Here is a 27293-nt window from a genome sequence, read left to right as displayed (position 1 = left end):
ATCTCTGTAACAAGATTACAATTTAACTCTTCAATCCTCAGACCTCACCCTCGCCCAAAGATATGGAACTCGCAGTGAAGAGTCAATAGAGGAGTAGAGGATCTCTAAGATGTCTACTTCAACCAACTTATGTTGGAGGTAAAACTTTAATGAGGCTTGGGGCCTTCCTACACTAAAATGTCTAGATGAAATGAAAATTGTGTTAATTCCCCAAATTAAAATAATGTTACATGCAAATGCTTCCAAGAGATTAATTTGCAATGCTTGAAAATGAAATTGTAAGTTGCAATTATAACTTCAATTTGAGGAATAAAATTAACTTACAAGTGTTGCATGTGTTTCATCAATGAATTAAAATGATACAAGTAATTTGCTTGAAAGTAAAATTTGTTTCAAATAGACCATGACAATAAATTGCTCCAATATTCAAGATAACAATGTAGCATAAAATTGAAGCATGTATTCGAGTGCTCATGAAACAATTTGCCAAGGTAAATGGAAACGAATCAAAGTTTGTTAAGAATATAAAATGCTCGCATGTAAAGGATGAATTTACCAAAGTAAAGTGTAAGCTTGTAGCTTAAAGCAACAATGAGATAGAGAATGCAACGCTGAAATGAAATTGTAACAAACATTAACTTAATGAAATTTGATAGTGAGGTTGTGTTAATTCCAAATAAATGCATGCATGTAAGTGAATGAAGTATGAAAATTTAAACCATGCAAATGTCAATCCACCCAAGTTGCAATTATAACTTCAATTGGAGGAATAAAATTAACTTACAAGTGTTGCATGTGTTTCATCAATGAATTAAAATGATACAAGTAGTTTGCTTGAAAGTAAAATTTGTTTCAGATAGACAATGACAATAAATTGCTCCAATATTCAAGATAACAATGTATAGCATAAAATTGAAGCATGTATTCGAGTGCTCATGAAACAATTTACCAAGGTAAATGGAAACGAATCAAAGTTTGTTTAGAATATAAAATGCTTGCATGTAAAGGATCAATTGCCCAAAGTGAAGTGTAAGCTTGTAGCTTCAAGCAACAATGAGATAGAGAATGCAAAGCTGAAATGAAATTGTAACAAACATTAACTTAATGAAATTTGATAGTGAGGTTGTGTTAATTCCAAATAAAAACATGCATGTAAGTGAATGAAGTATGAAAATTTAAACCATGCAAATGTCAATCCACCCAAGAGAAGCCTCCCTCTAAATGGGGAGATAGGATACCATGGGAGAAATCCCAAGCCCCCACAAGTAAATTAGATCTTTTATTAATATTACAATGAGAAGAGGGCTCTTCAAAGTCCTCAACTAAACTTCAAGGAGAGTCCTCACAATAATTTTTTAAACTTGGACACTAGATCTCCTTTCTTGAGAAAGTAGTGACAAGATCTCACAAAACTTATGCAAGGGAAACAAGGTCTGAGTTTTCTCCAAATGCCCACGGTTTAGAGAGGAAAATGGGCAGCCCTCTAGTGAACTTGACTTGGCCAAAATAAGCTTCAAAAGGGCTCACAGAATCCTTGGAAATCAAACCCTCAACATTTGCCAAAGGCCCTAGAAACACTTGTTAGATGTTGCGGGAGGTTGCTCTTCAAAATATGCCACACAAGAGTTAGCAAACAATCCAAACAATGACTGCAAAATAAGTTAAGAATTAGTGGAAAAATCAACAAGATAGAATGTATATGTACAATTATAATTTACAAAAGGCTAAGCTAAAAAGTGAGAGTAAACTCTCGTCTTTGCTTAGCCATCTTCAAAGCTCTTAGATAACAAATGAAAGAAATGAAGTATAATGTTTTTTAAAAGAGATTTAAATTTAGAAGGGCTCGACTTGTGTATAAACTATGTGCCAAAACCCCTGCAAAACCACTTTGTAAGATAAGACTATGAAGGCTCAAAGAACAAATGAGAGCTCCTTTAAGAATGTATCAAGAGTGGGTTGGTCTTTCCAAAGACTTCCCCTCACGCTTGATTCTGTGATCCCAACAAGAAGTTCCCTCTACAAAACTTCAATCAAGAATTAGTTCCATATAGATTTAACAATAAACAATGATAAGAAACTCTAGAGATTTATTTAAAACTAACTAGAGCATTCTATACCTAGAGCATACTTCTAAATCAAATGTCAATGCAAGATAACTCTACATTAACAAATCTACAAGAGCATATGGAAACAAATTAGATCAAAGTATGAGTAAAATGAACTATACCAATGATCAACAATTCATCACACTCCCAAAGGAGGTACACCTCATGAATGAAACCCCAAAGTCTTTATTGATATTTTTGAAAGTGTACAAGGTAGCAGCACCTCCACAAGTACAATAGCTAGTAATAATATGATCCAAATGGGAGCTCAAGGCTCTATTATATAGAACTATTGGAGCCAATTCCGATGTAGAAGTGATTAAACAAGTTGCATGAGGTGAAAATCCTAAAGAGAAATTCGAATATGTTGAATGGAGCTCCAATGCCAAGTGTAAAAATCAAATTCTGGCAAGTGGACATCATTTTATTCTTCCCTTATGTGCCAAATTCGAATTTTATAATGGAATGACAAGTGTATATGGGTGGTAACCCATGTGAGGACAATTTCCCATAAAAATCTCCACCAAATATTCTCTCAAATCTCCTCCCAAATGTGCATTAATTTCACAAATTCAAATTTCCAAGTAACCAACTTTTTCACTTAATGCCAGAAATTCGATTTTATTTGAGCTCATGTCCTTATCTTGATTTTAGGAGTCCACGTCACCTTGAGACTTCACTTTAACTCCTCCATAATTTTCCACCCCATTTCCACAACATTTAGCATGTGTGGATATTTATTTTTCTCTATTTATTTAATATATGACTTAATTAATTGCCAGATTTCCCACTAAACATAGGAAAAGTGGGGTTTGAGGGTTCAAAACACATTTTTAACCCGTTAAAGTGTGTCATTGTAGAAAGTTGATAGTGAAAGGTGCAAATTTCATTACTCATACCCCATACAACTTCTCTAGACATCACTTATTACATTACAAATACAATTTTTATTTCAATCTCCAGAGTGCGGAAAATCTAAAAAATTAAAAAATGACCTCCTAGATTTAACCAAATTCCACGAATTTTTTTGTGTGATCTAGTATGGTAATATACATCGACTTTAGATACTAAGATGTGTTAGGGGCTCAACCTTCAAACTGCACCCGAATTTGGGGTACAAATTGAGTGAAAATACCCAACAAATTATCCACCTTTGAAAAGGAAGGGATAATTAATCAGATAAAAAAAACACTCCAAGGTGTACTCATTTGCTGATTGAGCCCCAACATCCTAGGACTATTACATACTCAAAACTTATCATTACTAGTATCACTTATTACAATTTCCCGTAGGGTGTGAAATCTAGGTACAAGAAAGATGATGAGAAAAAGAGGTAGAGTTAGAAAACTTTGTTGGCTGATGATATCTGATGGTACAAGTGTCTTCTGGATCATCCTTGGGCATGGAGTCTTCATATAATCATCAGGTGCCACTCCAGTGGTCAACATTTGGCTCCATATGGGGATGCATGCTAGATATGAAGTGATAGTGTGCAGGAACCTGGAATTTGCATCCACCGACAAAAGACATATATCAGCAGTATCCATTCAAAAATATCATCCAGTACATAAATGAAGCAATGGAAATTTATTCTAAAAGCATAAATGACAATTTATTCATGAAATAAAACTAGTTCAACGAAAATGACAAGGGATAAAGTTAGAAATATGATACAAAAAGATGCCCCATAACATCAATGTTTTTAATGAAGTTCATGCTGAGAACCTGCGTACTTTCGGACAGATCCATGGGTGGTTTTCTTGATGTGCCCTGTCCAATTATGAATATCCTAGTACTTTGATTTGTCCCAACACTGTGTTGTACATGGTCATTAGATTTACCAAATTCTTTCTGCTTTTTTCTTTTTTTCTTAACAGATTGTGGTGTTGAAATCGCTGTGATCAAAGTAGAGTTTTTTGCTCGATCTTGGAGATGCTCTGATGGAAAATTCGAAGTATCCAAGACTTCTTTGACCTGCCTTTGTCCATTTTGCTTCTGCTCTAACACGGGTGATGGATCAATCTCATAAGTATAAACTTGATTCCCCTCAGTTTCCTTGTTATCCAAGTCTCCATCAATTAGCCATTTTTTCAATGGAGTAAATGACCTCCTCATGATGAGATGAAGATTGCTTTAGCGGACCAGGAGGCTTATGATTTGTTTCTTTGTTCTCTTCCCATTCGTCATTTAACCTAAGTTGGAATTTTTGTACCTGTAATCTTTCCATTTCATCCAACCTATTCTAAATAGTGACTTGATGAGCCTTCATAACACTTATTTCCTTGGCATGATTCATTTCCATGGTGTTGATTAATTGCACTTGTTTTTATTCCATGGCAAGCAACCTATTTTGAATAGAGTTCATATGATTAGAATGATTGACTTCTGTGGACTTTATTGCTTGTGCATGATTTACCTCCATGGTCTTACTAAGTTGAACTTGGTTGAGTTGCATATCCTTAATCATTTGAGTCAACCCCTTGATGAGATCCTTATCATTCTCATTTGCTTTCGCTTTGATCTTTCTTTCATCTCCATATTTTTCTTCAAAGGCATCGATGATTGATTCTAGAGAATCAAAACTGTTAGTAGGTAATTCTATGAACCAATCCATTGCATTTCCATCTAATAAAAAGATGAAAAGTCTAATTTTAACATCCTCATGGTTAATATCATGGCACCATTTGCTCACACAAAGGTGGAAATTCCTAAGGTGAGTTTTAGTACTGATGGCATTGTCACCTAGAAAACTAGGCAACTCTTTAATAGCCTCAATTGCTTCATCCATAACGAAATTCTGATAACTTGAAATGTTAGTAAAATTACAAGGGGCGAACAAAGCATTCATGATGTCATGCTCACTTGACCCTGAAAGAGAAAATGGATACCAGAGAGAGGCTCCTGTCCAAGATTAACAAGAAATCTACAAGAAACAAACTTCAAGCAGAAATCTACAAGAAGCAAGCTTCAAGCAGAAATCCTTGTAGAAAATGAAATAAGTGGAGTCGCCACTTGAACAGGAATCTAACTCTAAAATTCAACATGCAAAAACCAAAAGTTAGTCGATTTCCCAGCTACAAGAAGACTAGTCCTTGACAACAATGCCAAAAATGTTGACCCTGCCGACTACACCTACCTACAAGTTAGTGAGAAAAGCCTTCAACCCCACAAGGTGTGGTTGGTGGCAGGGAACTCAGAGAAGGGGCTGTCAAACTAATCCCGACTCTTTCCGTTTGAGCTATCTCCTAGGTTAGCTAAGGGGGTGGTCCCTAATGAAAAGTTAAGTTAAAACAGATCTGAGTTTCTAGGAAAATTGTTAGAGTTAAATAGATTATCTCTTTAAGAATTATAAGCAAAAAAATGATATGAGCAATAACCATCATAAAGATAAGCATGGAATACATAAACAACCAGTGCCTTCCAAGTATTTGCTCTTTAAGAAATGAAATTGTATTTTGCTTAAAATGAAGTGAAATGCTTTTAATTGGAAAGCCAAAATAACCCTGAAAAGTGAAACACTAAATTGTTAGCACAAGATATTATAAATGCTTTGAAGATGAATAAGTCTACAAATCAAAGCATGGACACTGTTTTGCTCAAAGGATACAAAAATAACTCGAATGTTAGACCAAGATGACAACATGCAATTAAGTTTGCAAGCCAAAATAATAGTACTTGAAAGTGAAATCAACCATTCATGACAATAAACAATTAAACCAAAAGATGAGTCAATTTCCAAGTACAAGAAAATTAAACTTGTTGCAAAATTAAAAGAGATTACATTGCTTGCATCCAATGTGCCTCTTGAAATAAGATTTTCATGTGAGACTTTAAACCAAAGCAAATGCGATGGAATGTTTTTCTTGGTCCATTTTATTTGATTAATGCTAAGGCAAAGTTACAATTGAACTCTAGTCCTCAGACCTCATCTTCGCACAAATTTTTGGATCTCACAATGAAGAGTCAATAGAGGTAGAGGGTTCTTAAAAGTCTATTCAACCAACTTAAGTTGGAGGTAAGTTTTAGTGATGCTTGGGGCATGTAAATAAATTAACCAAACAATGAGAATTAACTTCTACTTGAAATGTACATGCATCACATTCATTTTGCATGCAGTGTATTTTAACTTACCACATGTTTTAAATACATAACAAATTCAGATTTTTTGCATGCAAACACTTTTTACTTTATCTTATTTGGCTTGAACATAGTTCTAAGTTTACTTATGTTTCACCATTAAGCACAATTTACATGCATCAAGTATTTGGACAATTTTCTCCAAAAGGTAACATTTTATTTCATGTCAAGCAAGTACATTAAGTAGAAGTTAATTCTCATTGTTTGGTTAATTTATTTACATGCCCCAAGCATCACGAAAACTTACCTCCAATTTAAGTTGTTTGAATGGATTTTTAAGGACCCTCTATCTCTATTGACTCCTCATTGTGAGATCCAAATATTTGGGTGAGAATGAGGTTTGAGGACTATAGTTCAATTGTAACTTTGCCTTAGCACTAATCAAATAAAATGAACCAAGAAAAACATTCTATCACATTTGCTTTGGTTTAAAGTCTCACATGAAAATCTTATTTCAAGAGGCACTTTGGATGCAAGCATTGTAATCTTTTAATTTTGCAACAAGTTTAATTTTCTTGTACTTGGAAATTGACTCATTTTTTGGTTTAATTGCTTATTGTCATGAATGGTTGATTTCACTTTCAAGTACTATTATTTTGGCTTGCAAACTTAATTGCATGTTGTCATGTTGGTCTAACATTTGAGTTATTTTGTATCCTTTGAGCAAGATAGTTTCCATGCTTTGATTTGTAGACTTATTCATCTTGAAAGCATTTATAATATTTTGTGCTAACAATTTAGTGTTTCACTTTTCAGGGTTATTTTAGCTTTCCATTTGAAAGCATTTCACTTCATTTTAAGCAAAATACAATTTCATTTCTTAAAAGGCAAATACTTGGAAGGCACTGGTTGTTTATGTATTTCATGCTTATCTTATGATGGTTATTGCTCATATCAATTTTTTGCTTATAAATCTTAAAAAGATAATCTATTTAACTCTAACAATTCTCCTAGAAACTCACATCCGTTTTAACTTAAATTTTCATTAGGGACCACCCCCCTTAGTTAACCTAGGAGTGGCTCAAACGGAGAGAGTCAAGATTAGTTTGATAGCCCCTTCTTTGAGTTCCTTGCCACCAACCACACCTTGTGGGGTTGAAGGCTTTTCTCATTAACTTGTAGGTAGGGTGTAGGCGGCAGGGTCAACACCTTGAAAACAGTCCCAAAATTCCTCCCTAAACTTGGTCAAAGTGAAAGTCAAATCTGCTGCAGAAACCCTAGTTGCAGGTCTGAAGTCAACACAGTCAAATTCAACAGAAAGCTTCGGTTTTTGTGCCAATAAATGTGGCCTGCTGAGACAGAGATCCTCCCAAAAAAATCGAATTCAAAATCTGCTTGGAAAGTCAAAGTCAACGCTGGTCATATTGCAGAAAAATCTGAAATTTTCGGCCCTATAATTCTGTTTGAAATTCATCTTCCTTGCCACACGTGTGAGAGAAAAAGGTATGCCCAATAGCTGTACGAACCAATGAGAGGAGGAGAGAGAAGAATGTGTGAGTGATGATGATGCCAAATGAGGTGAGAGGTCACTTATATTTATACAAGTCGTTGAGGGTGAAGTGACATGTCTATTGGGCTTCATGAGTCTATATGATGATGTAGCCGACTTTGACAATTTGCACATGTGTGGGCATAAATTCAAAAACACATTTCTGCTTGACCAAATTTGATAATCTTTAGGTCAATTTTGGTTCTCCCGAAAAAAGGAATTCAATGCAATCATCATCTCCATCAAATGAACTGTCCAAAGTGGAATTTGGCCCTAGGTGCAAATTTTAAAAAAGGAGGAGAAATATTTCTCCTATGGGTTACCCTCTTTTTCATGGGTAACAAGGCACATTCTCTTCTCTCATTCTTTCATATTTTGTTGAATACTTATTAAAATTCTTGCATTTATTTCAAATTATTCAACCATTTTTATCCTTGGATGTCTGATTGCATGCCAATGATCCATTTCATGTGCTAATTCGTTATGCTGATTTGCATATTTGTAAATGATTTTCAATGCATGACAAGCTAGGGACATCCTCCTAAGCTTGGCAAGCGCCAGTTTGAAAGGAGAGGCAATCAGCTAGTGACCCTTGGGCTGGTTGCCTATTGGTTATCACTTCATTTTTGTGATACATGTTTTGGAGAGGAGTCTATTTTTCTCTGGTGCAGAATTGAGTGCTAAACAAGTCTTCAACATCATGATATTTATGGAATGCTGTCTTCAATAACTTCATCATGTATCCTTTCCTCCAACTGTGAAACCTCATGCACAAGTGGCTTATGTGATGAAAGAAATTGGTCATCTGAGTGATCATGGAATTCACCTTTATATTGTTCAATGTGTGGTCGATAACTTTCCACTTCAATGGTCACAAGAAGAACATTCAATGTTTCAATCTCTTCCTCTGTTTCAGTCACTAGTCCCTTGAACGGGTTGCTATGCAGTGGAAGTATAATATCTTGTGTTTCCCTATTGTATTCATGACAAGTATCAATCATCACACAAGCCTCGTGAGGATTATCTATCAGTTCTTTAACCTGTTCTTCATAATTAAGATCGTCATGATATCCTCATGAACAACATTAAGATTTGAAATAGTTTTCATGAATGATGTCATGTGTAGTGTGGCTGAAGCAATTTATCCATAAAAAATTCACGATCTGCTTGTCCCGGTATGACGCTGGGAGTTCATTGTAAAATTTCAGGATACCTGAAAATCAAATGGAGCATACCACTCAACGTCCTGCCGAGCTGCAAAAATTGTCTCTTTCACCTCTAATTACCTCACATTAATTTGTCAATCCAGGAGCTTTTTGTTATTTCAAAGAGTGTCTTTGTCTGAGGCTATCATTTGCCAGAGTAATGCTAGTAGTATAGTGCTCCAAAATACAAGAGTAAACGGATGTTTGTTTACAACAAACTACTTTTAAAGACTAAACCACGCTTTCAAAAAACTAAGCAAGTTATTAGTCAAGGGTTCAGTAGCAGTAGCTCATCCCTTTGTAAACTGATGAGACCAAAGGAAATCAGGGAACAGATCGTCGATCTAGGAGCCAGACAGTAAATGTCAATGCCCACTACAGTCTCAGATTGTTCTACACACCGAAGCAATAATAATGCGAATAACAGGAAATGGAACAGCAACTAGGAAACTGTAACAACAATTAAGTTTAATAAGCAACAACACCTTAGTCTACAAGATCAAATGCAACAATCGTGTCCTACAGAAATCAAATGGCAATCCTCTACCTTTAAGGATGAATCGAACAACACACAGAAATGGAACAACACTGATTAATAATGGACTATAGAACAACGCTTGAAAGCCACACATACATGCACACGACACACCTTAATAGTAATCTGATCTTGGTAACCCGGTTATCAATCTCAGTTATAAAGAATACGACTGTATTTCAGAATGGAACAACAACGTCTATAGATTCAACAATCGCAAGGAAATATAATCTCTAAGATGAATTCAGTAATACCAATGAATAAGTGTACAACATAGATACTCTGTAATTGAACGGCAACAGTATTCTGTAAAGACCGGCAATATTATATCAGCACTTAAAGGAACAGTAATACGTTGCAAAGTTAATATAATGGTTCTGTCTTCAGAAATGATATTACTCAGTAAATCAAACGTAGCAGAGCTGTGATGTAAAATAACAGAACATATCAGATTACCGAATGGAGCTGATAAGAAAAACCACGCATAAACCAAAAGTAATAGTACAGGAGCAAGTGTTCCACCAGGGCCGAGCCCTTAGCCTCCAGGGGTACACCGCTTGAAGTTATTTCAGGATCAGAGATGAAATAACAACCAAGTTTGTATTAATGCCTAAGACAGAATTACAGAGGATCATTTCTCAGCGAGAGTCGATGATCAAAGTCTCAACTTTAAGAGAAATTACATAAAAACATAACAGACTATCTCCCGCGGGCTAACAGTGCTGCCCCTTTTTATAATGGCGAAGGCGGAGATGTCTAGGTGCAAAAATAGTTAAAGCAGCAATCCCTCAGGATCAAAGGATCCTGAGGGATTCGCCGAACCGTTGGCTCTCAGTTATCTCTTTACTTTCTTGTGCCGAGCTGATATCTCCATTTCCTTTCATGGGCTGATACGCTTTGATTTGGTTTGCCTTGTTTGCATGCGGTTCCCCGTCAAAGGGACAGCGGTTAACCTGGCCTTGTCCTTTCCTTTGGAACGGTAGTCTTTCGTTTTTCCTTCTTCCTGCATAAGAAAATGACAATTGTCAGTGTTTTTGTTTTGCACATTAATCTTACAGGTTTTATTACAATTCCTTATCATCTACCTAGTTCATGATGCAAACGGTTTGTAAGTTCTAATGAAAAGATGCTGAAATAATCACCAAAAACATACCTTCTTTGGTACTCCACACCTCCCATGGGAGCAATGCCAAGTTTCTTCGCTTGAAAATCCTCAGTATGACAATATGATATGAAATTTGAAGAACATATAACCATCATACCTCATTTCAATATCAGTGGAGTTGTTAGGTGAGTTTTCAAGGGAAAATATTCTACACAAGAAGGATAACATAAAAGAGTGTGTGTGTGTGTGTGTGTAATTGATATTGAATGAGTGAGTAAATACAAGAACATGTGATGTTGTGTATAAGGGAGTGTAGTCATGTACGTCAATAGACATGTCTTTTAGATATGTGCCCTTTGAGTATATTATCTCTCTGAGTATGATTATTATTATTACATATTTTTATGTCTGTTACAGAGGGGAACAGATCTTGGCTGATGATGACATAATCTACCATGGTAGTGCTCCGTCATGGGGGAGGCACGTGAAATTGATATACTCTGTGAAGCAGAGGAGACTGTTCAGGATCAATGGCTCATGGGACTTGCCAAGTGAAAAAAGGTGTCTGCCATGAGCTGTGAGAGGTCCCAAAGCAATCATAAAATTGTCTTTAAGTGCAAAGGATTTGCATTAAACTCAGTATGTATGATGTTGTGAGGAATTGTCCTTTTGCAATGCGTCATAGAAGACATTACACACGAGACAGAAGAGTTGTCTTGGGGAGCCACTTCTGTAACTACATAAGATGACTTGTGACAAATTAACCCAAGTCACTCATTGATCTAACATAACTTTTGTACTTTATAACATAATGCTATAAAGCATCTAGCATTAACTTAGAAGTCTTAATTTAATACGCGACCACTTGAAGTGTTAACATTTATACATCGTGTACTTTTAGATGTTTGTCAAACTGTAGTTTTTCTTCATGTTTAGTCATGTCTGGAACTTTTTGTTTAGAGGATTGATACTGTGTTACCCTTTGTGCTTGTGCAGCAATCACCATGCCAGCATTTCCAGCTGCAACATCGGCCTGGAATGGTATGCTAAGAATCTAAGAAAAAAAATATTTAATAAGTTGTTTTTTAATGGTTCCTTGTTCTATGCTGCCCTTTACTGGTTTGGAGCTTAAATGTAAATGTGAAAGAGAGTCTTGAAACTACAATCTCTGATCACTTTTGAAAATTCTAAGAAATGGGAAAAAGTAGTCTTCGATGAGTTTGTGCTTGTCTGGGGTCTATCTTATGTTCTCTGCTGCGTTTGATTGGGTTGGAGGTTAAAAAATGAAAAGCGACATAGATTCTAGAAACTGTATATTCTGTGATCACTTCTGGATTGAGAATTAAGGTTTGCATTAAACCTTGAGCTGTTGCATCCATTGATGTCATCTCTTGAGAAAATGTTTGACATTTGATTAATGTTTTCCTGTTATTCTTCGAGGGTATTTTTAAGCTTCTTTTTCGTTATTTCCTATATACACTTACATTCAATAGATTATGTGTGTATTCTTTTTCAGAGCTATAGATAATCTGCATTTCTTTGGTGTATGGTCCAAAATTTGGTTGAAATTTAAATTATTCTTATAGCATATACATTGTTATTGGTTGTTTTAGCCAGTGTTTGTGCCTCTGTAACCCATGATTTTTCTTAAAATTTGAGGTTGTCTCCATACGGTCCCCATGTGTGTTTCTCCTGTCCTGCATCCCAAAAACTTTGTGGAACATTGTGTTAAAAATTGTTCATTTATCTTAACAATCACAAAGTCCCAAATTCTGATTTTGATGATAATTCATGTTTTTTTGGTGCGTGTATCAAGGCCATGACTATATAATTTTTAGAGCAGAACTCTTGGAAAACAAAATTACAATTGTATCATTATGTACAATGTCTACACCTTGTCTATTGAAGGTTGTAAAAGAAAATGTACATGCACCAACCTGTTTATTTCTCTGTTAAACTATTATCTGTAACCCAATCCGAGTTCTTCATTAAGCTCTGAATTTACTTGGGCTCCCTTCTTGGGAAGATGGTCTAGTTGAGGAATTGCATACAAGACTGGATCTGATCCAGCTGATCAACCTCCTTGGCTGATCTGGATCTCCTTGCTGCCCCGTCCTCACACAACACACTCATTGAGAAACCTCTCTCAACCTTGTGCCGCTGTCTAGTGTCTTCTCCCTCTCCCTAGCCTTTGTTTTTATAACTTTACATTGAGCTAAATCCCTAACTCTAATCTCCAAAGTATTTAATAGTCTAGATTAGTTCCCGCCTCACTTGAGATCAAGGCCTGAGATTAAAACATAATCACTAAAGTAATTTGCTTTGCTTTTCCTAAGTTTACTTTAGCTCAATAAACCAATATAATAATTATGTGCTTTTCCTAAGTCTAACATTAGGCTAAGTTACAAATGCAAGTTGTTCAGACTAGAGCAAGTGTTCCAAGGAGAAATGGGTGACTTCTACCTTCCTAGACTTAAGTTACCAGAAAACGGATACGGGTACGGGGTTTGAAAAGGATACGGCAAATTTTCAAAAAATCTGGATACGATACGGCAGGAAACGACACATAATATATATATATATATATATATATATATATATTAAAAATAAAAAATTCATATTACCATTCATATTTCAGAATCTAGATTATCATCTATGATCTATCATGATTCATCATTCATCAACATCAATTCAAGTTTCAACATATGCCATATGACATAAACATTCAACATTGCCATCATCATTAACGATTATTCATTATTATAACATTCATGATTCAAGTTTCAAGTTTCAACATATCATCAAGTTTTTGTTTCAAATTTCAAACATCAAGTTATCAACATGACAAGTTACACAAACACCATCATTACCAAAATTAATAATGCATACTAATTACTACATACTATGAAAGTACAAAATTATAAATGAACTATGACTGGGAGTCTACTATCATTACTCATAATTCATATGGTTGTTCAAAAGTTCAAAAGTTAGAAGTTAAAACTTAAAACACCATCATAAATTACATTTACATATCATCAAATATGTCTTCATTCATTCCACTATAATGTTCCACTTCCACATCCTCTCTAGAAGTGGCACTGGGAACATTGCTGCCATGTCCACTTGAAGATCCACCTATTCCCGGTGATGGCTCCGAATCAAACAAATTCATATGAGACATGGCATTCAATGTCATATCCAAGTCAGGCAACTCTGGTTCCACGTCCCATAATTTGGTGGGCCCAAATTTGTATTCATCTCTCTTGTGTGACAGAAGGCGAAGGTTTGAATGAACATACACTAGTTCCTTAGCCTTCTTAGAGCCCAATCTGTTTCGCCTCACTGAATGGATGAAGCCGTATGTACTCCAGTTCCTTTCTGCTGAAGAAGAACTAGCAACCTGTGACAAGATCTTGATGGCCAATTTTTGGATATGTGGAAGTGCCCCACCATAGAAGTTCCACCACTCAATTGGACTTAATCTGCTCTTGTCCCGCATACACTCAATATCACAACCCCAACCCTCTGATCCCACAAAATGAGAAAACTGTGCACGAATCCGAAGCCCAATTTCAGGATCTACAGAAAGCTTTCTAAAAGCATTTTTAAATCCTTCTGCGACTTCTAGGTCTTTGTTTGGTGTGCTTCTTTCTGGATCACATAGCAACTCTGCAGCATAATATTTTGGATTCACTGCATAGGCTAAAAGGTGCAATGGGGTGGTCATCTTGTTCCACCTTTTGGTCAATATATCTTTTACTTCTCTGTAAAAGATTTCATCTGGGTCATTCTCCTTGGCATTTATAACCAACCTTATCTTCTCTATCATGGAATCAATGCCCTCATACACGTCTCCCAGATTAGGCATATCTGTGTCAAACATACGGAGCAAATTCACAATTGGCTTAGTAAATGCCAAAAGGTACTCCACCTTATCCCACCATTCATCATCAACAACCAACCGTTTCATTGCTTGTGATCTATCAGATTGGGATTGCCTCCATTGATTCCAAAGAGAACTGCATACCATTGATTGTAATGCATCTTTCACCTGCATGAGCCTTGTTAAGACTATGATGTGAGAAGCAAATCGAGTCTTAGCAACCTGCAGGTGTCAAATTGCCAATGTTTCAAATTTCAATCAATTTGAAAAATCATAATTTGATTGAATAACCTATTATGATTCACGAATCATGACATTTGAGAATCCAATTTAGATATTTGAATTTAGAGTCAGAAATTAGAATTTATGAAATATTTAATAAACTTTAAACTTTAAAGTATAGGTATCTTAAGGAGCTCCAACTTAGCAAATTCCCTGTAGATGCCTTGGGACGTGGTGGTTTGTGATAAAGGCTTGAATTTCTTTTGCCTCTTCAAAAATAACTCGAATCCACTCAATTTGCTTCCCCAACTTGCTCAACATGAGGTTCAATGAATGCAAAACACAAGGGGTCCAAAAAATGTGTTGATATTTGCCTTCAACAATTAGGCCTGCTGCTCTACACACCATTGCATTGTCAGTTATTACCTGGACAACATTTTCAGGCCCCACCAATTCAATTGCTTCAATCAAGATGTTAGCAATGAATTGAGAATCTTTTATCTGCCCCTCACAATCCACTGCCTTCAAAAACATTGCCCCATGTGGGCTCTGAGCAATCACATTGATCAAAGGCCTATTTCTTTGATCTTTCCATCCATCAGAAATGATGGACACCCCTGAAATGAGCCATGAATCACGAATGGGGGCTAATTTAGCCTCCAAATCTAACTATTGAGCACTCAACAATGTGGTGTATATCTTCTCATATCCAGGGCTCTTGTACCCTCTTGGGGCTTCATTCAAACTTTTTACCATCTTTGCCCAGTAAGGAGATCACACAAGGTTAAAGGGAAGGCCATTTGCATAAATGCATTGGGCTACAGCTACATCTGCTATCTCTCGAGCATCATTATTAAAACTCTTCTCAAGCGGTCCCATATTTGACCGCTTTGACCCAACAATTCCATGAGAATAAAGTGGAGGCTTTGATGAAGATGCTCCCAACCTTGTTGGGTGTTTTAAATGAGAGGCAGGATTTGCTTCATTTGCTTTAGCATCTGCCTCGTCTTGTTCTCTCTGATATTTTGCAATTTTTACCTCGCTTAAACCATTTCCATCTTTCCCATTCTCTTTAGGTGGGCCACTACATATTCGAACCCCATTGTTTCTTAACCCAAGCAAATGTGCTTTAACCCGTGTGTATGACCCCTTAAACTCCTTTTTACACTCACTGCAAACCCATGCCAATGATCCACCTCCTTGGATCTTCCAAATAGTAGTTACATATTTCCAATGTGGTGACTTTGGATCAACTTTATGGGTTGATTCAATTTCCTGTGCCACTTCCTTTGCCTCATGAATGGCTGAACTTGAAGTTGCCATGAATGATGATGATGTAAATGAAGCTGAAAAAAGAAAATTGACAAATATCAGTCTTCAGATATGTATTTAAAAAAATTTATTTGGTCATTTCTGGATGTTAATAAAATTATCTCATCATTTAATAAATAATATATATGCCTTTCTCTTTACTCTGTTCCTGATTCGTTATTAGTTATTATTCCAATTGGCAATAACTACAAAAATGAGTGAAATCTGTGATAAACAGTTTGCAATTTCTAAGTCTTGAACGCAGTGAACTGTGACTGTGATTGAATCTTTTTTATGCCATTCTAACAACTGAAAACTTAAAAAGTTAAAAGTTATAAATTGTGATGACTCTGGAGTCTGGAGGCAATGCAACAGTCACTTTCCCTAGAAGGAACTAGCATACAAAGATCCTGATCTCCATCATGTTAAAAAAGAAGAAAGGCACTGGAATCTGGATCAAGGTTCCATGACATATATTTTGAATTTTCTATAAATAAACATATGTTTATTTATGACATATTTGCAGGTCTAGGATAGGCTAGGAGAAAAGAGTGCAGACCCCAGAGTACAGATAGAATGTGAAGAAGATCAGATTGTATAGAAATAAAATATTAAAATGAAGTTTGGTGATAATGCTTCCAAACTTTTCCATGGCAATTGTGAAATACAAGGATGCAGGGGCTTTTCACTGCCCTCAACTCCGGCAAGGGATGTCACAAAATTAAAAAAAGACAGTTTGTAATGTTCTGCAGTTGTCCATTTATGTATTGTTACCTTTGAGGTAAATAGTAATTGCCATATCATGTTAGATTCTTCTGTTCTCTTACTCTCGACAGTCTTTGATAAAGATAAGATCTTACTTAGCTGCAAATAGTTTCATTGGGTGAAGGAAGCATATTGGCATAGAGTCTGGACTCTAGAAAAGACCTTGGGCTGAATTGTGCAACAAAGAAATGGCAGTCAAGGGAATGCCGGTTTAGGACCTGGTTTGATTAGGAGCTATGGATCTTAAACATTCCTTTGAAATGCTATGAATAAAGTTATAAACCGGTGAGGCTAGTTGACTATGAAACAGAAATACACTTGTACAGAAATTGGCAACCTGAAGAGTGATATGATTGCCTTGTATTACAAAAGCAAAATGCTATCTTGAAGATGATCACTGTCCTAATTAAAGAAGGATCAATCTTGTATAAAAGAAGTCTTTGTGTTAACGTTCGAGGGCTGCCTGTAAGTCTACAATGACTGGAGCATATACAGGGCTGTAATAAGCACATATGATTGATATATACCTCTCTTAAAGCATGGCAATAACAAAGTTAACAAACCAATGACTTTATGAACCCAAGTTTACATCAATCATCCAAAGCGACGGGGCTATATCAATGATATACATGAGAAGACATGACTTTGTTTACGGTACAAGCTAGTCAACATAGGTCCCTTCATGACCAAAGCACCAAAAGATGAGAGTCGAGACAATGATGATACATGGCTATTCAAATGTACACATATCAGCAAATGAAAAATGTGCATTGGGCGTTAACGGTTACATACAGTCAAAACAAGCTCAGTAACTCTTAGCGGCGGCAGTGAACCTCAACCCAGCGGTGGTAGTGAACTCAGCAAACTCAACGGCGACAGCAGCAAACTCAACGACGACAGTGAACTCAGTGGCGGCAGGAACTCGTTACTCAGCACTCACTCAGCAAAGTTGTCGTTTAGGAATTAGGTTAGGGTAGAATGAAAGTGAAACCCGTAAAGTTAAAAACTTAAAAGTTAAAACCGAAAGACCTAAATTCTGAAAATTTGTTCCCGGCGGGCAAGGTATCAGCGAACCAAAACGTTTTGAAATTTTTAAAAAATGTATCACGATTTGTTGAAACGTATTTTTTTTTTTAAATGGGAGGGTTTTTTTTCTTCTGGAAAACGCCTGAAAAATGGCTAGGGAAAATATGACACATTTCCAAATCAGAAAACGGCACCCAAAACGTTTTTTCGCCGTTTTTTTGCCGTTTCTGCTCTGCATACGTATCAGAAACGTAAAACGGCGTTTCCGGTGTTCAGGCAGCCGTTTCCGGTAACTTAGTCCTAGACACTTAGGCTTGTGCAAAAGTACCTGTTGACCACTAAAGTTGCATTTGAAGATTTGTGAAAGGTTCCATAGTGAAAGCATGGTTCAGAGGCATTCCTGCACGATCAAATAAGATAAATGTCCATATTTCATCATATTTCTTTTGCTTCTCATTAGTTTGTCTTTTAGATTCCACAACCCTACAAGGATATTGTAAAAATGATTCTAGTATGATGAAAAATAATCATCTAACATGCCTAGGTAGCTTAGGAATTTACTAACAAGTGAGTTCGCTCTAGGGAGTTTTTTTCCTTAGCTAATTATTTGTGTTTCTTAACACTAAATAATTAGTTAAGTTTTTCTCCTAGATATACCTAAAATCTAGAGTGTGGCTTGATGGTAGAGTCTTAGGTAAGTCCCAGTGTTTTGAGTCAATGTATATTACCATACTAGATCATCTCTAAAGTTTTGTGTGAAAATGTACAGCAAGTCTAATTGTAGCAACTGAAAATTTATTCTTCTAATTGTAAATTAATTATGCAATTTATTTGCTACGACAAACAACGAATAAATCACACTGCAAATTTTAACCAATAAAAAACGCTGCAAAAAATAAAATGCAGGAAGCTGAGAAATATAGAGCACACACAAAATATGACTGTTATTTTTGGAATACTGTCCCAGGAAAAACCCAATGTGGGAAAATCGGTGCTATCAATGAGGGTTTTTATTATTATGTAGTAGTGAAATTTTGAGTACAATAAAATGGATGTCAAACTGGCAATCCTTTCTGAGAGAAATACTGGCAAAATCACTGAGGGAATTTTACCGTCTTCTCCAGGCAATCCCGACTCAATCTGACAACTCGAACTCAGCAATCCAAACCCCCCTGCTCAGGCTTCTACGCTGCCTCTACGCAAACTGTAACTCACACTGTCTGTATATTCTACTGCTCAAGTTGTTCTTCCTATCGCTGCTCTGGAAGTGATCCTCCCGACCCTCTGGAAATTTTCGTGGCCTCTGACAACTGAATCCATCTCTAGCTCTACCACATCGAATTGCCTCCTTGAGGCTACTGCGCAGCCTCCTAGAGAAATAACTTGCGCTCCTCTCTGCCTATTCGAAATTGGAATTCCTCCTCCAGAATCACTGTCTCTGCCCCTCACTGTTTCTGTGCGCCCTCTCTGGCTCAAATTTCTCACTGTTGAATCACCACAACTGGGAAACTCGATCCTTGCCAAAGAATTCGATCTCCTAGTTTGCTTCTCCTCAACCCCATTGATCTCCTCTTATAATCTCCAGTTGAGTCTTCAATGACCACGATTAAATCGTTATCGATCGCTGAGATCATTTTTGAGATATTTCGTATGAGTTTCTAGAGAGTTATCACCTTACTCAATTAATTCCTATTAATTAATCGATTTCCCTAAGTTAGACATGCATTTTTTAATTATCGATCAATTAATTTAATTGAGCTATTTCTAGGTGGAATTTCCATAAACAATTTCTGGGTTTTGGAGAACTCATGTGTTTTAGCTTCTCCACAAACTTTGAGACTAGAACATCATCCGATGCTACAAAAACTAACATTTCGCAGAATTTGTTTAAGTCTAAGGGTCAATTTTTAATTGTTAAAAATTTCTTTTTGGATGGGATTTTAATGAAATTTTGATGTAAGATGTAACAAGTGTTGTCTAGAGAAGTGGGTATCGGTGCTCAAAATTAAATCTGTACACCTCAACTTTGTATTTAGATACACTTTGAGGGTCAAAAAGTGATTATTCACCCCTCAAAACTTATTTTTCTAATCTCTGACAAAAACTGGCAAATAATTAGCCAAAAAATACAAATTGGGTGAAAAGAAATTCTCAAATGGAAAATACTAAAAAATTAAATGGATTTTCCCAAAAATTAAAGTCAAGACAAAAGGTGATGGGGATTCCATTTACCAAGGAGCTATGACCCAAAAAAATTCGATGGTCTAAAGGCTCAATGTGAAAATTCCTTGATTGCTATTACTAGAATTTTTTCTCCTAACTGAACTACAATTTATTTGTTGTTACGATAAATATCGTTAAACTCACAATTGCAATCTTCACCAAAAAATAAAATACACTACGGAAAATAAATTGGAAGTTGAGAAAATAATGCACACACACAATAAAATGCACACCAATATTTTTGGACTGAAAAGTCCTCAGAAAAACCTTGAAGGGAAAACCAGTGTTGTAGGTGAGGGTTTATTTTATTATTATGCAACAATAAAAATTTGATTACACAATTTGGATGCCTGATTGGCTATCCTCCAACAAATAATCTTGCCAATATAATTAGGAGAAAAAAATTCTCCCTCTGCTAAATAATTTTGCCTCCATTCTAGCTTTACTCACATTGCCTCCTGGTTGCTTGCACTATTGGCCTGCACAATTCATACGACCTCTGGACTTGCTCCAAACTAGGCCACCTAGCCTTATCTTGCCGCTAGAAAAATTCACTATGCCTTTCAGAATGTCTTTCAAGTTTCCAGCCTTCGACAACTGAAATGAACCCTTCCTGACAATTCACTCAATTGGATTGGCTAGCTCGCACCACCTGGATGACTTTCTCTGTAGAATATTTTATTCTCCCTTCTTCTAACTCTCTGAGATTGAAAATCCTTCGGAACTCTATGTTGTTGCTTCCTCAATCACTGATGCTCTACTTCTCTAGCCCGAACTCACTTCCTCGCTGAATCTCTACAACTAGATAACTTGATCTGCCAAGGAACTCGCTCCCCTCTTGTGTCTCTCTCCATCCCATTGAATTGATCTTGTAATCTCTCGTTGGAGCTTCAACAACCATGATTAAATCCTCATCAACGACGAAGATCATCTTAGACTTGATGCATGTGAGTCTCTAAAGCATTCTCAATCTTCCTTAATTAAGTCCCATTAATTAACTAGTTTTCCTAAGTTAGATTTCAAAAAAATTTAAATGATGGGTAATTAATTTAATTAGGGCATTTTGTAAGCTTATCTCGCGAAACCTTTTGTGGGTTTTGGAGATCTCATGTTCCTTAGTTTCTTAGACACAAATCGAAACTAGAACACCTATTTGATGCTACGAAAAACTAACACCCCCTCTTAGCGAGGAATGTGTACTCTCTCTACTCCAACATCTCTATTCCTTTGTAGCTAGACCACACTGTTGGTGTTTGACATCTGCAATAACTTGTCATTGCGCATACTCTCGTTCATCTGCTGATGCTATAGATGAATCACTCTGTATCTGCGCTGCTACTGACACTGCACAGTGCCACCCTGTGTTGCTGCCAATTCTGCCTGCGCTGCATCTGATCTCATGCTGTTGCTGCAACCACTACAGCTAAGAATTGATCTACTGTCCCTGCAACTGAAAATATTTCTCCACTATATAATCATATGCTCTCTAAAATAGACTAAATTAGCTCTCCTTAGAGCTTTTGTGAGTATATTTGCAACCTGCGGTTCTGTGGGAACATGTAGTAGCTGGAATGCTCCACGTTGCACACAATCTCTGATGAAGTGGTATCGTATGTCTATATGATTCGGCCTATCATGAAACACAAAATTTTCAGGGAGCTTGATGCAACTTTGATGATCACAATAGATGCTGGTCTCCTCCATCCTCTAACTGAACAAGCTCACTAGCAACTTCCGAAGCCATATAGCTTCGCATGTGGCCATGCTAGCTGCCATGTACTTTGCTTCTGCAGAGCTCAGTGCCACGAACTTCTGCTTCATGCTACACTAAGATAAAGCCCTTGATCCAATGCTGAAGCAACACCCTAATGTGCTCTTCTAATCCACTGAATTGACTGCTCAATCTGCATCCGTGAAACCACATAACTTGATACCATCACCTCCAGTATACCTCAACCCATACTCGACGGTGCCACGCAAATACCTTGGAATGTGTTTCGCTGCTGTCCAATGTACTCTCTTAGGTCCTACCATGAACTGACTGAGAGTGTTGATTGCAAAGTAGATATCTGGCCTAGTGTTGACCAGATACAAGAGCGAACCAATGAGCTGTCTATACAAGGTTGGGTCCATGTCCTCGTCCTCTAATGCGTCTATCTTCCTCTAGTTCGTAATCATAGTTGTGGACATAGGTCTACAGTGTCGCATCCTTAACCTCTTCAAAATCTCTGAAGTATATCTCCCTTGATGAAGGAAGATCTCCTCGTCCTTCTTCCATACATCCAAGCCTAGGAAGTAATGCATCAGTGCCAAATCCTTCACGTCAAACTCTTCTACCAGGTTCTTCTTGCAGTATTCTATGAGCCCTGATGATCTTGTTAGAAAGAGGTCATCCACATAAATTACTAGGATGAGTCGCTCACCCTCTACCATTAGATAGTGTAGGTTGGGATCTACATCACTCTTTACGAATTCCATCTGCTGCAAGTAGTTGTCAATTCGACCATACCATGCCCTGGGAGCCTGTTTGAGGCTGTATAGTGTTTTCTTTAGTTTGCACACATGATTGCCCTTCTCATGTGTGTCGAAGCCTTCAGGTTGTTCGATGCATACCTCTTCCTCTATTGCCCCAATCAAGAACGCTGTCTCAACATCCATTTGGTGAATCTGCCATCCCATATCCTCTGCTAGAGATATGATAGTCTGGATAGAAGTGTATCTGGAAATTGGGGCAAAAGTCTCCTCATAGTCTATACCTTCCTTCTGCGTGTACCCCTTTTCCACAAACCTAGCCTTGTACTTCTCCACGTTGCCATCTGCAACGTACTTAATATTGTAGATACATTGAGAGCCCACAACTGACTTATCCATAGGTCTTGGCACTACCTCCCAACCATCATTTGTCATCATGGAGCTATATTCTTCCACCATGGCATCCACCCACACCTGTTGCTATGCGACGTCCTGATAGCTGGAAGGTTCTACAACCTATGCCACCAATGCTTTGTACCTGTCTGGGTGTTTACGTTCTGTTTTGTTCATTCTAAGAGCTCCTACGAACTCGTCTGCGTCCCTCAATGTCTGACGAACTTCTTTGCGAATACACCCATTGGTGGTGGGAGGATTGACCAACTCCTCATCCTACCTCTACTGCGAACTCACAGGATCTGCTGTACTAGAGGTCGTGTTTGTACTAGTTGCTGTACTAGATCCTTGTGACTGTCCATGCGACTACCCCGGTGACCACCCCTACTATTGGACTAATGGAGCTTCTGTTGGCTCATTCTGATCATCTGCTGGCAACTCGCGAGATCTCTTGAAGGCTCTGTCCTCCATGAACTTTATGTCCCGTCTCACGATAATCTTCTTGCTACTAGGAATGTAGATCTTGTATGCCTTCGAGGTTTCGCTATACCCAACAAAGAACCCCTTCTTTGCAGTCTGATCCAACTTAGTGCGTTTTTCATCTGGGACATGGCAATAAGCTATGCTGCCAAAGACCCTGAAGTGACTTAGTTTTGGCTTCTTCCCTGAGAAGAATTCTTCTGGTGTTACCTTCTCCAAGAGCCTTTGAGGAACTATGTCTTGTATATATACAATTGTGTTACATGCCTCTGCCCATAGAAACTTGGGTAAGTCCTGGTCGTATAACATAACCTTTGCAACCCCAACTATAGAGCTGTTATTTTGCTCTGCTACCTCATTTTGCTAAGGATTATATGGAGGTGTCCAATCCCTCTTGATGTCCTCCTTTGCACAAAAATTTGTGAAGTCACTATTAGTGTACTCTCCTCCATTATCTGAGCGAAGCACCTTGATCTTCTTTCCTTTTGCATTGTCTACTAGAGCTTTAAACTCCGTGAAGCAACTGAAGACTTCATCTTTGGTCTTCAAGAAATAGATCTAGGTTTTCCTGGAATGGTCATCGATGAAAGCAACAAAGTGCTCGTACCCTCTGAGAGATCTAGTGGACATAGTGCTGAGAAATGTAACTAGTTTTGATCTTCATAATTGTTGTACTCATTTCAATATGTATTCTACATAACAAACAAGAAAAAGAAAAGAGATTATTATTATTATTTAAGAATGGGTTTCATGCTCATTATTGATGGTATTTTAGGTAAAAGCATGTTCTTCGTGCTTCTAGGGTTTGTTAGGTCTTAGGATTTATTGTCATGAGTCAAAGGAGTCAACATCATGTTTATAAGACCCTTCCGGGCAATTTGTAATTGTAAAAAGAATTATTTTTGAGTCTAGAAAGTCCTAGAATCTCCAAGAGTACAAGTTAGCCCTGGGATCCTTAAGTCGACCTAAAGGAGGGAATTCGACCCCTTGAGAAGGCTATAAAAGGAAGCCATTTGACCTCATTTGAAGACACACACTCACACAAGTTCGATCTACAAGAAAGAGTTTGATCTATAGTCGGAGAAGCAAAAGAAGGAGAGTGAGGTTCTTGCAGAAGTTGGGAGGATGAAATTTTGTTGTTTCTGGGCTCTATCTCTCACACATGTGGAAGTCTAGGGTTTATGGGCTGCAAATATAGGCTGAAATTGCAGGTTCGAGTTGCTAGAGGACGAAGTGTAGAATCTGTAGCTGGAAGAGGGAAAACCTTTGTCTAGACCCATTGACCTTGGGAGAGCTGTGTTGCTCCAAGAAGGTCTCAGATGGAGGCTGTATTAGGGTTTCCAAGAGGTTGCAAGGACAAAGTAACTAGGCCAAAGTTGCAAGTTGAGTAGCAGTAGCTGGGAAATCAAAATTGTTGGTCAAGTAGTTGGGATGTTGTTGGCAGTTCGAAGTTGCGAGGAAGAAGCAAGAAAGGTCTTGAGGAAAGGCTGACTTAGTACTGGGAGAAGGATTTGGTCTAGGGATTGGGTCAATGTATCTCATTTGAAGCAGATTCTATGAAGGGGCAAGTTTATGGGTTTTCCTCTTGGAGGGGTTTTGTGCTAGCTAGGAGCCTACATCTGTGTCCTCTTCTGTTGTTACTGTGTCTTGATATTGTTTGATGAAAAGATATAAACTAAAGAACAAAAAAAGATAACTCAAGATTCACAAGCAAGTATCAAGGATAAAGAAAATAAGTTATAATAAGTTTCCACTTTACATTTTCTAACACATAGGACGAAAAATATCCAAGTGTATAAGCTATCACACTCCTTTTGATTTGTTGTCACTTCTTAGGAATGCTTCCTTAGTATACTTACCAAGTACACACCCCCTGCACTCATCATCGTGTTCGGTGCTTATTTCTGGAACACCTATAACTTTCTCCCTGAGCGTCCTAAGTGCTACATGGTATAAATGTCCCATCCTCCCGTGCCATAACTCATTCAGGTCTCTCCCACTGCTACTAATATTACTGCTACTGTTGCTAACTAGTGCCTTTGGAGAATTACACCGCAACTTGTACAATTTGTTGCTACGAACTCCAATCCGGGTCACCTTCTTCCAGTTTTGGTGTTTAGTGAACACCTTCTTCCCTACAAAGTGGACATCATATCCCTTATCTTGTAGATAGGACATTGAAATAAGGTTTATACCCAAGCTGGGCACATGCAACACATTTGTAACACTGGTGCTTTCTCCGGACTCCCTCTGAATCTCAATGGTACCTACTTTGACTAGAGTACATTTACTTTTGTTTCCCATCTGAATCTGTAAGTCCATTTTCTCCTCCTTATAGTTGGAGAAGTATTCTCTAACTCGAGGTCATATGAGCTGATGCTCCACTGTCTATATACTTGACACCTTGTGAAGTTGAGCTATAGAGGCAAGCTATCTGAGCGAATTCATCCTCCAGTCTGGAAGACAAATCTGTAGCCTCTTGAATGTTGAATCTCTCTACGACCACACTGGAGAAATTCAAGAAATTTACTGAAGACATCCTGGGTATAATTTCTGTGTGCTTTTCTCTTCTTGTCCTTGAACAAATTTGCAGCGGAAACCTTCGCTGCAAAATCACTATGCTTGGATCTGCTCAACAAACTCACTGATCTGCTCACATAAACCTTGCATTCGGCAAATCCACTGCCTGCAAATTCTGCTTCTGAGGCTATTTGAAATTTGCTCCACTTGGATATGGAAATCGAACCTCACTACCCTTGCAATTCACACCCCTAGCTGGCTTGTGCATAGATGGAGAAATTGTGCCTAGATCTCCCTCCGGTGCTGCACAATTTTTCTTCTCTCACTTGCCTATGATCTGATCAAAATAACTTCGAAACCATGTGAAAATTCCTTGATTGCAATTACTAGAAATTTATCTCCTAATTGAACTGCAATCTATTTGTTATTACGACAAATATTAATAAACTCACAATTGCAATCTTCACCAAAAAACAAAATACAGTGCGGAAAATAAACTGGAAGTCGAGAAAATAATGGGCACACACAATAAAATAGACACCAATATTTTTGGAATGAAAAGTCCCTAGAAAAACCTCGAAGGGAAAATCGGTGCAATAGATGAAGGTTTATTTTATTATTATGCAACAGTAAAAATTTGAGTACAATATCTAGATGCCCAATTGCCTATCCCCCAACAAATAATCTCACCAAAATAATTAGGAGAAAAAATTCCCCCCCTGCTAAATAATTTTGCCTCCCTTCTGGCCTGCTTACACTGCCTCTTGGTTGTTTGTACTGCTCGCCGACATAGTTCGTACAACCATTAGAACTCCTCCAAATTGGTTTGTCTAGCCTTCTCCAACCACTAGAAAAATTCGCTCCTCCTTCGGGAATGTCTTTCCGGCCTTCGACAATTGAAACAAACCCTTCCCGACAATTCCCTCAACGGGACTAACTTACTCGCACCACATGGACGAATTTCCCTGTAGAATATTTTGGCCTCTCTTCTACTGACTCTCTGGCACATGGAAATCCTCTGGAATTCTCTATTGTTGCTCACTCAATCATTGATGGTCTCCTTCTTTGGCTCAAACTCACTTCCTCGCTGAATCTCTACAGCTAGATATCTCGATTTGCCAAGGAACTCGCTCCCCTCTTGTGTCTCTCTCCATCACATTGACTTGCTCTTATAATCTCTTGTTGGAGCTTCAATGACCATAGTTAAACCCTCATCAATGACTAAGATAATCTTAGACTCGATCCGTGTGAGTCTCTAGAGCATTTTCGATCTTTCTTAATTAATTCCCATTAATTAGCCAATTTTCCTAAGTTATATTAAAGGAAAAATTTAAATGATGGCTAATTAGCTTAATTAAGGCATTTCATAAGCTTATCTTACGAAACCTTTTTGGGATTTTGGAGAACTCGTGTTAGTCT

General features: G+C 37.5%; 1 protein-coding gene across 2 annotated transcripts in view; it reads left to right on the top strand.

The window, feature by feature from the left end:
• Positions 1-27293, top strand: part of LOC149175945 (putative GPI-anchored protein At1g61900) — a 210475-nt gene that overhangs the window by 141847 nt on the left and 41335 nt on the right. For both annotated transcript variants that reach the window (XM_089419800.1, XM_089419799.1), the window contains exon 7: positions 11573-11617. In XM_089419800.1, the coding sequence (XP_089275926.1) occupies positions 11573-11617 (45 nt within the window). The remainder of the gene's footprint in view (positions 1-11572; positions 11618-27293) is intronic.

This window comes from Pinus tabuliformis, chromosome 4_1 (assembly GCF_031772625.1).
Source record: "Pinus tabuliformis cultivar Carrire ecotype Pingquan chromosome 4_1, CPIR1, whole genome shotgun sequence".
Lineage (NCBI taxonomy): Eukaryota > Viridiplantae > Streptophyta > Pinopsida > Pinales > Pinaceae > Pinus > Pinus tabuliformis.
Note: the sequence above shows the minus strand (reverse complement) of the source record. Positions and strands in the feature narration are given on the sequence as shown.